General features: G+C 42.8%; 1 protein-coding gene across 3 annotated transcripts in view; it reads right to left on the minus strand.

The window, feature by feature from the left end:
- Positions 1–12,593, minus strand: part of Tox3 (TOX high mobility group box family member 3) — a 102,543-nt gene extending 89,950 nt beyond the window's left edge. The window contains exon 1 of one of the 3 annotated variants that reach the window (XM_008834358.2): positions 12,381–12,593. In XM_008834358.2, coding sequence (XP_008832580.1) covers positions 12,381–12,467 — 87 coding nt within the window. In that variant the 5' untranslated portion in view covers positions 12,468–12,593. The remainder of the gene's footprint in view (positions 1–12,380) is intronic. The other 2 variants (XM_008834359.2, XM_029564149.1) reach the window with 2 other exon arrangements.

Below are 12,593 nucleotides of genomic sequence, written 5' to 3' on the forward strand. Positions count from 1 at the left end.
AGTGACTATGCAGAAGGAACCCCAGAGGAGGAAAAGCTGCCCTGCCTAGCCCGGATTAAACTGCTGGCCCTCAGAATCATAAGCAAGACAATGTTTAAATGGCACAAAACACAAGCCATCTAAGAAGTTTTCCTTTGTTTGTTTTGTTTTGTTTTTAATGCAAAGGCAAAAGCACACAAGGCCATGCTCCAGAAGGACACAAGACCATGCTCCAGAAGGACAGACCCAGTTCCTGGATTAAAAAAGAAGTGCAGTAGGCAAGATGACAGAGCGAAAGCCATCGGGAGCATAAACACACAATGTCAGGAAGTAGGAATGTGGAGACACGGGGACACAGAGGGGCCAGGGTGACATAGGAGATTTCAAGTAGTTGCCATTTGAGTGCAACTCTGGGGCTGAGAATACTATGCACCCTCAAAGAGGCATTCCGTGTTTTTAAGAATGAAGGCAGTTTGATGTGGCAACAGGAGCTCACTGAAAGTGATGGTTTCAGTAACTTAAGGAAGAAGAGATGTGGTCCACAGGGTGTTTGGGATGGTCTGGGGGGAACCTATGTAAAGGCTGCTTGTTTACAATTATTCAGAGAAAAGATATTAAAGTGGGGGATCAAGAGTCAGGCAAAGTGTACATATGTATATCCTTTCCCTAGGACTCCACAACTATAGCATACTTGAACCTACTCATCAGCCCCACTGTGGAACCTACTAGCACTCCCACTCTCAGACCCACCTCAGACATACTGTCTACATTTTATCTCAAGTGACTAGGAGCACACTCAAGTTTGAGAAGAACTCTTCTCCAGAAGGTCCAGAGTCAGGGATAGGAAGGGCCTTTAGTTTTTACTAGAGAGAGTCATTCTGGTTTGAATTCTTTCAACCCCAGATGAAAGCCAAGTCTTGATTTGGTGCTAGCCCATCTTAGTCCATCTTTCATATCTCCCTAAGGCTTAGAAATCTCCCCTTCCAACAAACAAGAGAGCAAAGCTTTGGAAAACAAAGTCTCCATTGTAATTTCAGTAACACTGTTTATACTCCTAGTGTTCATCTTTAGGATTTTCTTCTATATGTACAAAGTTGAGGTTTTCCATTTGCGGTAGTCAGAGTTTCATGTTAACTTATTTAAGGGAAAATTTGGAATAAACGAAAATATGAGGGATTTTTGTAATGTGGGTAGGAGAACCAAAAGTAAATTTGTAACAAATGAGGACTAGAAATTCTGTAATGGAGGTCAGAAGACACATGGACACAGTCAACATAGACAGGAACAAGACAGGAAAGCTAGGTAGGCACCATCTGCAGAACTAGGGAGCGTCCAGTGGTCAAGGAACGGTACACAAGTCTGTTGGAACGCTTCATCCCAACAGTAGAGCTTTTGTCCCCAGGTCTAGAGGAGGGAGACCTAGACAATGAGATGGCCAGCGGGAGGTCTGTGGCAGAGAACATCAAATTCCCCATGAAGCAAATGATCAGAATTGCCCTGAAGAACAACGGCAGGCGGGGTTTGCCTGGGACTGGAAAAGAGTGGGAAAGACTCAAACTTCCATTATGGGAAATGCCCAGAGAACAAACAGACGAACAAGAGGATTATGCAGCAGGGTCGGCCTGGGAGAATCAGGCAGTGCTCAGAGTTGCTGGGTAGGAAAATGGACACCATTTTCAGTGTCCCTGGAGTTGAAAAATGAAACTGTCACTGAAGACTAACACCAAAAGAAAAGGAGTAGAAGCCAGGAGAGCTAACAAGTCCTCAAGCCTGTGGTCAAGGTTGTACAATCAAGGTCAAAGGAAAGCACCCACGGACTGAGCACGGCGAAAGGACATCGGGTCTGTGGGTTTGTGGAAAAGAGGGTTCTGAATGGATACAGCAATCAATCGGCAGTAAACTGAGTTTGATGAAAAGTTGCAATAGAATCTAGTTTGAAAAACGTGAACCAGAAAAGGACTACTGCTCAAAGCTTCATCACCTATGTTAGGACTTAAGAAACTGCTATAGACCTTAAAGATGTATTTTGAAAAGAAAAGGAACGTGGACCTCAAATATAGGTAATCAATTAAAATTAGGGCATAACGATTTTTCAGTTCCTGTAAAGAAGAAGATAAATGACTGGATATTTTAAGCAGGCCCAAAATAAAACCCCAAACTGAAAAAAGAACTAAAAAGATGTCAATCTTAGCTGTGCATCCCTCTCACTAAAGGATCATCGAAGAAGTAAATCACTGCAAAAACTCATCTTTAGAAAAATGGACCACTATCTTCAATCTCACCTTGGAAAGGCGCAAGAGCGTCTCTTGGACCTTCCCCCATAACTCACTCACCACACCTACTGAAGTCTGCTTGCTTCCTATCCACTCCTTCTCCCACAGTAATGGGATGTTTAGCCTGTGTACATGGCCAGCTGCAACACAGACAGTATGTTCTGGGAACTAATAATCATGGCTGAGAGCACATGACTGAATTTGGTCAGTGAGCTATAAATACAGTATGGTGTGCTGTAAGTGCAGCACAATGTAGCAGCTTTTCCAACCTCCCTTTACCTTTGATCTCCTCCCTCCTGCTGGTCTGACCGCTGGTAACTAACTCAACCTTGAACCATGAAGATACTCACATCCTAGCTAGTGTTCAGGAAGGCCCAGAGCCACCCTGGGCTGCTTCCTTCTAGATTTGATGGCAGAAAAGAGAAATGAATAATTTACCTCATTGAAGCTATCGCTACACAAGTTTTGTTTGTGTCCTTTGATTTTTCTGGAACGTGTAACGTGTAAGTTGAATCCTGACTGAACTCCTCTTTCAGAGGCCTGCACTGAGGTCGCCCTTTTTCTAGACCATTTCTTGGCCAACTTAAATATTTGGATTACAATCAGCTCCTCCAAAGCCTCCTCTCTCCATCGCGCTTGTTTCTCACTCATATGTAAGCAAGATCCATGCCCAAGCCACCTTCATATCCACTGCTCTGTTTCTGCCACATGCTCAAAATATATAACGACACAGAAAATTAGAAATAAGATTTGAAATTAGAGCCTTTGAAGAAGAGCCTGACAATTGCAGGCTGCCATCTTAAAAACAGGATAAGTGGTGCTTTTCAACTACGGGCCCACTGCCTAAAAGTGTCACTAGCATGTGGGAGGTCCAATACATGTATATTCAAAGACTAAGCACAACCAGATCTGCTCAACAGTACTTTTACACATAGATTTTTCATGCCTTATCATATTTTTTTTAGGGTACCAAGCACTGTTCTGGACACAATCTCTACCCTTATGGAGTTCATAACTCAGTGGAAAGAGATAAACCAGAATAAATGATAATTCAGATGGTTAGTTACTCACTGGGAATAAAATATATAGAATTACTTGGGTAAGGCGATCACACTGGAGGGCTAGGGACAGGGATATTTCAGATACTGGTGCATTATCAGGTAGTTAGGCCGTATTGGAAGGTGCTATTTGGGCTAAGGATGGCCAATAAAGTGAAACTCTGTGGGAAAAAGTTTCCAGAGAGAGGAAACAGCAAGCACAGAAAGAGGGGATGAAGGTTGACATGGTTGAGGCACAAGAAGAAAGGGATGAGGAGAAGAGATAAGACAGAAGCGGATGGGGACAGGTCCCAGGCTTGTCAATCAGTGCCCAGAACCCACCACTATTTGCTCTTCTATCTCCTACCACGTTTCTAATTAGATGACCCACTGCCCACGACTATTTGCTCCTCTATCTCCTACCAGGTTTCTAATTAGATGACCCACTGCCCACGACTCAATAGCACTCTTTCAGGCTCACACTCTCCCCACTCTCTCCCCAGACATTCTCAGTCGCTGCCTTAAAGATATCTTCTCATTAGCCCTCCTTCATATTTCATCCTCTGCCTACAACCACACGCATATGAGTCTATAAACACACATATATATAGGTCTATAAACACATACACGTATACACACATACATGTTCCCGGACATACATACACATATACGTCCACTCTATTAGCCTACTAAATGAACGCTGGGATCTTTCACCAGATAGTCTACAGCCCTCCAATTTGGTCTTAAAAAACTACATCTCCCACCTCAGAAACGTAAGAATATATCTCCATAGACTGCCCTGTGGGGTCATCCTGTGCAGGCCTCTAAAGGGACTTTGGCTTGGGTTTTATGATCATGTAGCAAATCTCACCTGGAATTCTATTTTCTCTTCTCTAAAAATCACACTACACATTTATCTGTTCCAAGTCTGACAGCCCTCATGAGCTCTTTCACCTGACAGTACTGTGCTACCCAAAGCATTTTTAACTAATACAATTATTTTAACTACTTCTCTATTAAAATTTTTCCCTAGGATTTTTAATAAGTCAAACGATACCTGAAAGTTTTTTTATTAAAGAAGCAAACACGAAGGGGCAGTGGCAGAGATCCATCGAGCATATTTCTTAACCATTCAGTATTTCTAGATTTGCTGCATGCTTTTCCTCCAGGAAAACAACTTCCAACCAAGCACACACGTACCATTAAAGTTTTCAAGCCAGCTCAGCATTTTAAATCCCCGCTACTTCTTCCTATGCCCACAAGATTTTTAAAGAAACTGTAGGACTTCTTTATTCTACAGGAAATCCCTTGCTCACTACAAATTAGCTACAGGAACTGGTATGGCAATCTCACATTATGGTATACTTACTCTAAATCAGTTTAAGATGAACTTGAGAAGTTACTCCCATCATCATCTTTAATACAATTCTCCCATATAAACAACTGAGTTGATAGAGATGGGGCCACATTAAACTGGCCACATTTGAAATAGAAGGGCCTAGTTTAAGATCTAGAACCTCTCAAAAATGAGGGACTGGAGTGATGTCTCAGAGGTTAAGAGCACTGTGGTTGCTCTTGCAGAGGACCCAGCTTCGATTCCCAGCACCTACATGACAGCTAACAACGGTACATAATGCCAGTTCCAGAGGATCTGACACCCTCTTCTGACCTCCACAGGCATTGCAAGACATGAGTGCACTTACATATATGCAAGTAATATACTCATACACATAAAATAAAAATAATAAATAAAACATTTTTAAAAATGTTTTAAAATGAGTCCATGTTCTGAAGCACGTAGAGTAAAATCCAAGCGTGGTTTGATACTGGCCAGTCGACTGACTTAATCTCTGGATTATCAAGACATTCAAAGTCTTCTTTAATAAGCAAAGCACAATTAAATTAAGATTAAGGACCATTTTCCAGTAGCCAACGTGTCTTGTACAAGCATGAAACATATTTAAGAGAACATGGTTTCCCTACAGAAGAGATTAAGGACACCAACCTAGAAAACAAAGAAAATGAAATGATCTGCCGCCCCAGGAGAGGATGAAGCCTGTCAGAAGCTGCTGCATACCTTGAATAAAAGCCTCTATTATTTATTTCTAAATGTGATTTTTGCTTCTTTTTTAAGTGACCCAAATATACCTTTAAAACATAATTGAATTTATAAGCATACTTAGTAAAAAGCCTGCCCCTCCTTATTAACCATACTTGAAACACATTCTCTAAGACACTTAGAGTACCATTAACACCTCACAGAAATCTAACATAAAATTAGACCTCTTTCATTTAAAAAAATGAAATGTTTTCATTCATAAGTGGCTGATACGGTTTTAAATTACTGCCATCATTTGCAGAATTTGCATCATCCCTAATTAATAATAACTATTTAAGGATATTTCCTTCCAAATAACTGTTAAAAGAATAAGGATGTGTCATCTGATGACCTGCCTGAGTTCAATATCCAGGACCTACACAGTTGAAGGAGAAAACCAACTCCCAAAAGTTGTCATCTGACTTCCATATGTACACAATGATGCCCACATGTACACAAATACATACATACATACACATATACATACATGGGGTATTTTTAGAAATTAAATTGGGAAGATTTTCAAATAAACTTAATTCTGCACATTACTTCCTAAATGACAGCCTCAGTAACTGAAGAGTTGAATTAAAACTCACCAGCCCTCAAGGCCAAGAGCATATCTTTCCATCTCGTGTCTTCCAACACTGGACGACACCAAGTCATTTCTACCCCTTTAGTGCATACGGGAGGACTCCAGCTTTGGCCCCTCAGCTCTGAACCCTCTTCAAAGATTTATTTTTAGGGATGGAGGGATAACTCAACCGTTAAAGGCTCAAGTTAACAACCAAAATTTATTTTTATTATTTTTAATGTGTGTATGTGGGAGGGATATGCGCACGTGAAAAAAGTGCCCTTGGAGGCCAGAGGGAACGGGTCTTCCTGGAGCTAAAGCTACAGGAGGTTGTAAACTGCTCAACATGGGTGCTGGGGACTAAACTCAGGTCCTCTGAAGAGCAGTGCTCAGTCTTAAGTGCTAACCTATCCCTCCAGCCCCTAAGCTCTCCTGAGTCCCAGTAAATACTTCCACCGAAATAGTCAGCTTTATCTTTCCTTCAAAACTAGCTTCTCAGCTGACCTCTGCTCCCACCTAACGTTTTCCCATCTGTCCAGGCTCCAAGTTGAAATACCAGCTTCTGTCTCTGCTTTCTCCTTTCCCAGAGATGTCCTCTTTCATGCCTGCCCCCCACCTTCAGCCACGCACACACTCCTAGGTTCAAATTCTCTGCCTCACATTGACTGGGTCATGGCATCCTACATGGTTTCCTTAGCTCTAGCCAAACCCTGTGCCACTCCAGTCACTAAGAGACAGGGGTTGGTCTTTGCAACCTTTTTCCTTACTGACAGAGCGTTATATTAACTGTGCTCACATGGCAGTTCCCATCCCCTAAAGACATAGAATTGGGCTAAACACATCAAGCACTCTCTTTCCTCTCTGCCAGTAAGCGTCCTAGGGTGGCCTTATTACCTCCCGATGATCAACACGATAAAGGAGAGCATAGAGGGAAAGCTTTGGCTATGGTGCCCACACCATCATCCTGTGAAGATACAATGCCCAACAGTATAACAGCAACTTGGAACTAGTAAGGAAACTGCTGGAACTTCACAGCTGGCACAATAAGAAGAAAGCCGAAGGACAGTATTTGAAGACAGGATTGAGCCACCCGAAAAGGCTGAGATTGCCTCCCTAAGATGTCCTTGTAATTAAACATGCTTCTGTGGTTTATACCCCTGTGTGTTGGTGTTGATTATTATCTACTATCTGTAGCACAAAACATTCTAACTGACACACTTACAAAGAACAGACTCTAACTTACTATGGAAGGCCTTCTGGACCATGACACTCAAACCTAGTCTTTAGTCTGACAACCTGGGCATCATCTGGGTACCCGACCCAGGTGGGGCTCTGATTCTATGAATCAGATTCTCTAGGAGTAAAGTCCAAAGTCTGCATTATATCAGACTTCCCAGGTGATTCTTGTGTGTGATAAAGTTTGAGAATCACTTCTCCATAAAACAGTCACACAGCCCGTTTTTACCATCTCCTCTGCTACCCTACAAACCATGAGTTACACTTGGTCTGTAATTACTGTTTAACAACAGTAACATTATTTCACTTGGCTTTTGCATTATTTGTTGCTTGTTTAGACTGATCTTTTCTTAATCAAAGTTTTCCAGCTCCAAGCTTCCCAGTATCTGCAAGGAATACAAGAGGACCAGGTAGAACAGTGGGAGAGAAGCACATCAGAAGTGCTCCCAGCGGATGTGTGGTCAGAGGCTCGGTGTTAATGAATCTGTGACTATTTCTTCAAAAAAGCTGGAATCCAGATTTGTGTGCGAAGATTTTTTAAATACAGACAACTAATTGAGGGTTTTTAAATACTGTGCTGACTAAATAAAGTAACTCTTCAAGTGACTTCAGCCTAAAGGAGAAAGTTCTTGAAATAGCAACATGTTCTTTGAACATTGTGACCGCATTAAATCCACTGGCTTCATCTAAAATTACTCAAATTAATTTTCTCTGGCTAACTACATGCTTGTCTCTACTGAGCATAGGGCTCAGTTCAACATTCCCCTACTTGAAGTAACGAAATGGAGAGTGTGTAGGCCTCTAGTTAGTAACCACTGGGCTTCCTTACCCCTTAGTCACTATAGGTCGGACAGCTTAAAATGTGGGGGATATGGGGATGAATCAAGCAACAAAATGTATACATAGGTCACCTGATCAATATCAACTCAGCTATATTATCATACCATATGAAATGGGAGATATGGAATATGTTAATGTTTGATATGATGTAGAAGGTAGCCCAGACCAAGAGTAGTTAGAACTTACCAAAGTTCTAAGAAGACCCTTCTAACTTGCATTCTGCCCTAAGTCTAGTCTACTTTACAACTATCACAATATCCAGGTCTTTGCCCAAGTCTACTCCAACCATTATACTAATCACATAGTTGGACCCAGGAGTAAAACACCCCACATAGATGACCATTAGCCATAAAAGACTTATTGAAAAACCTATTCTTGAATCTTCATCTGCTTATGAAATTGTGTAAGTGCAAAGTCACCAAGCAATACAAAAGCATGTGTTGTGGTTCCCACTTAGTGATGTTAATTATTCAGTTCGCTGTTAACTTTTAAAATCAGGGTGTTTCACATAAAAATCAAGATTATCATTCTCTTGAAAAGAGAACTGCAAAACATGGATGTACAGGGCCAAAATATTGGCATGGTAACAGCATGCTGATGCTGAGCAAGCCTGCTCCTTTGAATGATAGTGTTTGCTGCTGGGCCACAAGCCCTGTCCTCATGCAGGTTCACTACCTGTCCTTACAAACCTCTGAGAGTCTGATCTCTGCTAGGAACGCTTTAAAAAACCTATTTCTTTCCATAATATGGCCTTAATATCTTATTTAAAGACTTATCCTGGAAGGAAATGGAAAAAACGCAATCTGTTTTCAAATTTCAATAGCCCCATACTCTAGATGTTAGAAGCAACTAATTCTCATGACAGTATAAGATGCTGATCTAGGAAATTTCCATTAAAGTCCACTCTTAAATATATTTTCACTGTGAAGCTCAGTCCCCAAGAGGATGGACAAATAACAAATCAGACTTCAGTCTCCCTTACCCTTCAGACTCGCCAAGGTAGAGGCCCAATGAGACGGAAGCAAAGGATGAACATCAGAATGTCTCACTTAAGTACAGTGATCAATAAATAAAACACATGATAATTAGAAAGTAAGGGTTAGGAGTGAGGGAACAAGAAGAACGTAGGATGAATTTCCATAAATGTAGAAAGTCAACAGCCATATTTTGAAAGAAAAAAAACCACTAATATGCAGACAATGCTAGCAGGGGTTAGCCCAAGTTCACTATTAACCTGCTGTATGATTTTACCACTCTTAGGATACCCAGATTAAATACATTCTCTTATTTTGGGATGGTAGAGTTCTAGGAACTTTATTTCAATTGATAGTTTATGTCTTATTTTCTTCCGGGTAAATAAAAGGGCCTGAATTCAGGGTAAAAACTCCAGATTAGAGTCAATAGGTCACCAACTCAGTTGAATAACATAATGACTTTTTACTTTTTTAAACTATAGATTCAAGTTCAATTAGATAGTCACATGATTAAAAAAATGTTCAAAAAGCGGATAGAAATTAAAATGGAAATTAGTCCTTAGAAAATAGAGATGACTTTAAGTTTATACATCAGTAGTTGATTCATGAATTATTAACTGATTTTAATGATCCTAGCTATATTTTATTTGAAGTTATTTTCCTACTTGCAATGACTTTTGAACCCTCAAAACTCTTTCATCCACCCTTCATAGACAGCACACTTTCATGAGCAATGACATTTAAAAAGGATCCACATACTCACAGAATGTAAAGATAATACACTCACATATAAGTTATACAAAGGTCTCTGGTCATTTGTTAAAAAGAGAAATGAATGAAACCCTATTATTCATGGTTTGTAAATAAATGTAAAGATAAGTGCTAACATTTCACTTGTTAAGCCTGGAGTTGATAGTTCGGTTCCTTCTGAAGTTTCCCAGATAGTCATTAAAACAAGAAAAGGCAGAAACATACTTTTTGGAAATCCATCATTTCCCATTCAAAAATATAATCCAAGTCTTCAAAAGTCCGGCCTTAAGAGATTCATGACTCCAGGTACTTTCGAATGAAACAAATGCACGTCTTTGTATGCTGAATTTTACATCTTCAATATAATTCTGCACTGAACAAGTACTAATTCAGACACACAAGCTAGACGTGGTACAAAATGTTGTAAACCTTTAATTAGCTCTTGCTGCTCATAAAGTTAATACTTCCTCTTCTATTACACGCCCTGCACAAAGATAAATTACGGGGAATAAAACTGGGTTTTTATACTCTTGGAAGTAAGAAAATATAACACGGTGGCTTAAAGATCGTCCCATTTTTACCTGAATGCAGGTAGAAACAGCATGCCTTAGCATCAAGTTGATGCTAAGTGCTGTATCCAACTTTTATAAGTTGAGTCCCCACAGCACTTCCGATCATCAGATTGCTGAATTACCAAGCCAGCAAGCTATTTCAGGCCTATCACAAGATTAAGAAAATGACTCCAAAGCAGCTCACATCCACACTCCTCAAGTTGAACAGACATCTTGATAAATATTGACTGATTTCAGGCTTTATATACCCTCCCTGAAATAAGTGTTCTGAATTTAAATAGACTCAAAATAACCTTTCTCAGAAAATAAAAGATGTGCACAAAACACCCCCAATTTCCTCTGGCCCCTTAAGAACCCTTGGGATCCTAGTGAACAGAGATTTGCCACGGATCGCAGTGACTGGATTAGTACAATAGGTTTCTATTTTGGTGTCATTCGAGTGTTGCTGATCTTAAATCAGAGAAAGAAGCAGTGCATTAGCCAAGGTAATGGCTTCCAAAAATAAGAGCATGCCCAGTTTACAGGAGGCTTGCATACACTGGCTGAGCTGTGAGAACATAAGCAATACCTCACCGGGACAATTAGGTGGATTCTCAGAAACGCTACATACTTAATTAGGCTGCCTAAGTCCCTGACTGAGCATACATAGGGGACTTTTTAAAGCATTTAATAACCTGAGTAAATCCAAAATCGGAAGACAGAAACCGATCCTTAACTCTGACTACACAGCCTTCGGCCTTTTCTTGCTTTGCTTTCAATGCTTAATGGGTTAGTTACCTCGGAATTCGGAGACTGAATGGCCGCCACCACCACGGGATTAAAACTGAATAAAGTCCCTCGGTCCTATAGTTATTGGGAGGTCCCTGAGTGCCTGGCGCGGAGCTGCCCACCATGACACCCGGGCGAGCCACTGAGATCCTGATGGTCTTTTGCAAACTTCAGCACTGGAGTTGGGAAGGGAGTGTAAACAAACAGGAAAACTCAGGACCTCCATCAGCACAGCTAACTGTCCGCTATAGATGCAATCCCCCCTTCCTGCTATTTATTCATTAGTTGTCTCTAGCACCTTCTTTCAGCAGGCTTCTTATTTCCTCCAGCAATCATAAACAAACTAGGATCTGAGGGAGGGAGGGGCAGGGGGAGGGGAAATAAAAACATATTCAAAAGGCGGAGGGCTTTTTCTCTGAATATTGTCCCCCACCGGGTGATACTGTCGCTAAACCTCTGCTCTAGGGGCTTCAGGAACAGCAGACACCCTGGGTCCGCGAAGCCCACTGGCTGGGCCCGAGGTCCACCTTAGCCACCTGAAAGCTTGGTCCTAGAAGTTGAAGCAGCCGGAGGTGCGGGGTGGTGGGGTGACCCCAGGGCGTGGAGTGGAACTGCAACTCTGATCTCCAGAAAAGAAAAACTTAGCCCTATCCCACTCCCCCACAAAAAGATGAGAAACCACTTGCGCTAACTCGGGGAACAGAGGCGGGCACCTTCGTGTCAGAGACCAAAGCGCTCAGGCGAGAGAAGGCTGCAAAGGCCACCTGCCAAGGTCCTACCACTTCGGGCTCCCCAGACCGAGGCACGCTCAAAAGTTTGTTCCTTCCCTTACCCGAGCGCCCTGGAACCAGCTGGTGGGTGAGGTGAGATGGGATGGAGAGGACAAAATCACTGGACCGCGAGATGGGGACCCCTGCGTGGTGTCTCGCCCCCCACCCCCCAACACACTCAGTAGGGCTGTGATCGTGTTTACTAATAACATCAACAAAGAATCACTAGCGAGTCCCCGCTCAGTGCTCGGACTGCTCTCCGCTTAGCTTTGGCGCAGCGGGGGAGGGGGACCAGCAGGGCAGAGGGGGAGCGAGCAGAGGGACAAAAAGGTGGGTGGGAAGGGACAGAAAGAAAAGACAGGGAGAGTTGGACAGAGACGAAGGCGCACAGAGAACGCAGTGGATGGCGAGGAAAGATCGGAAAGAAAAGTGCAGGGGCGCCGATCGGGCACCGGGAGCGCCCGGGATGGAGAGGTGGCCCCGGCCCCAGCCCCCCGGCCCGGCCCGGTCACCTTGCTATAGCCGTAGTACCCCAGGCACTGCGCGAAGTCCAGGCCGGCGGGGTCCCCGGCCGCCGCCGGGTAGAACCTCACATCCATGCCGGAGCCGGGCCCGGGGCCGGGGGCCGGGACTGGAGCTCGCCGAGGCGGCTGCCCGCCTCCTCGCGGCCGCTAGATCCACCGTCGGGGGCGCCCGGCCGGGGACACCCGGGGGCAGCGCGCTGG

This window comes from Nannospalax galili, unplaced genomic scaffold (assembly GCF_000622305.1).
Source record: "Nannospalax galili isolate Female #2095 unplaced genomic scaffold, S.galili_v1.0 scaffold897, whole genome shotgun sequence".
Taxonomy (NCBI): domain Eukaryota; kingdom Metazoa; phylum Chordata; class Mammalia; order Rodentia; family Spalacidae; genus Nannospalax; species Nannospalax galili.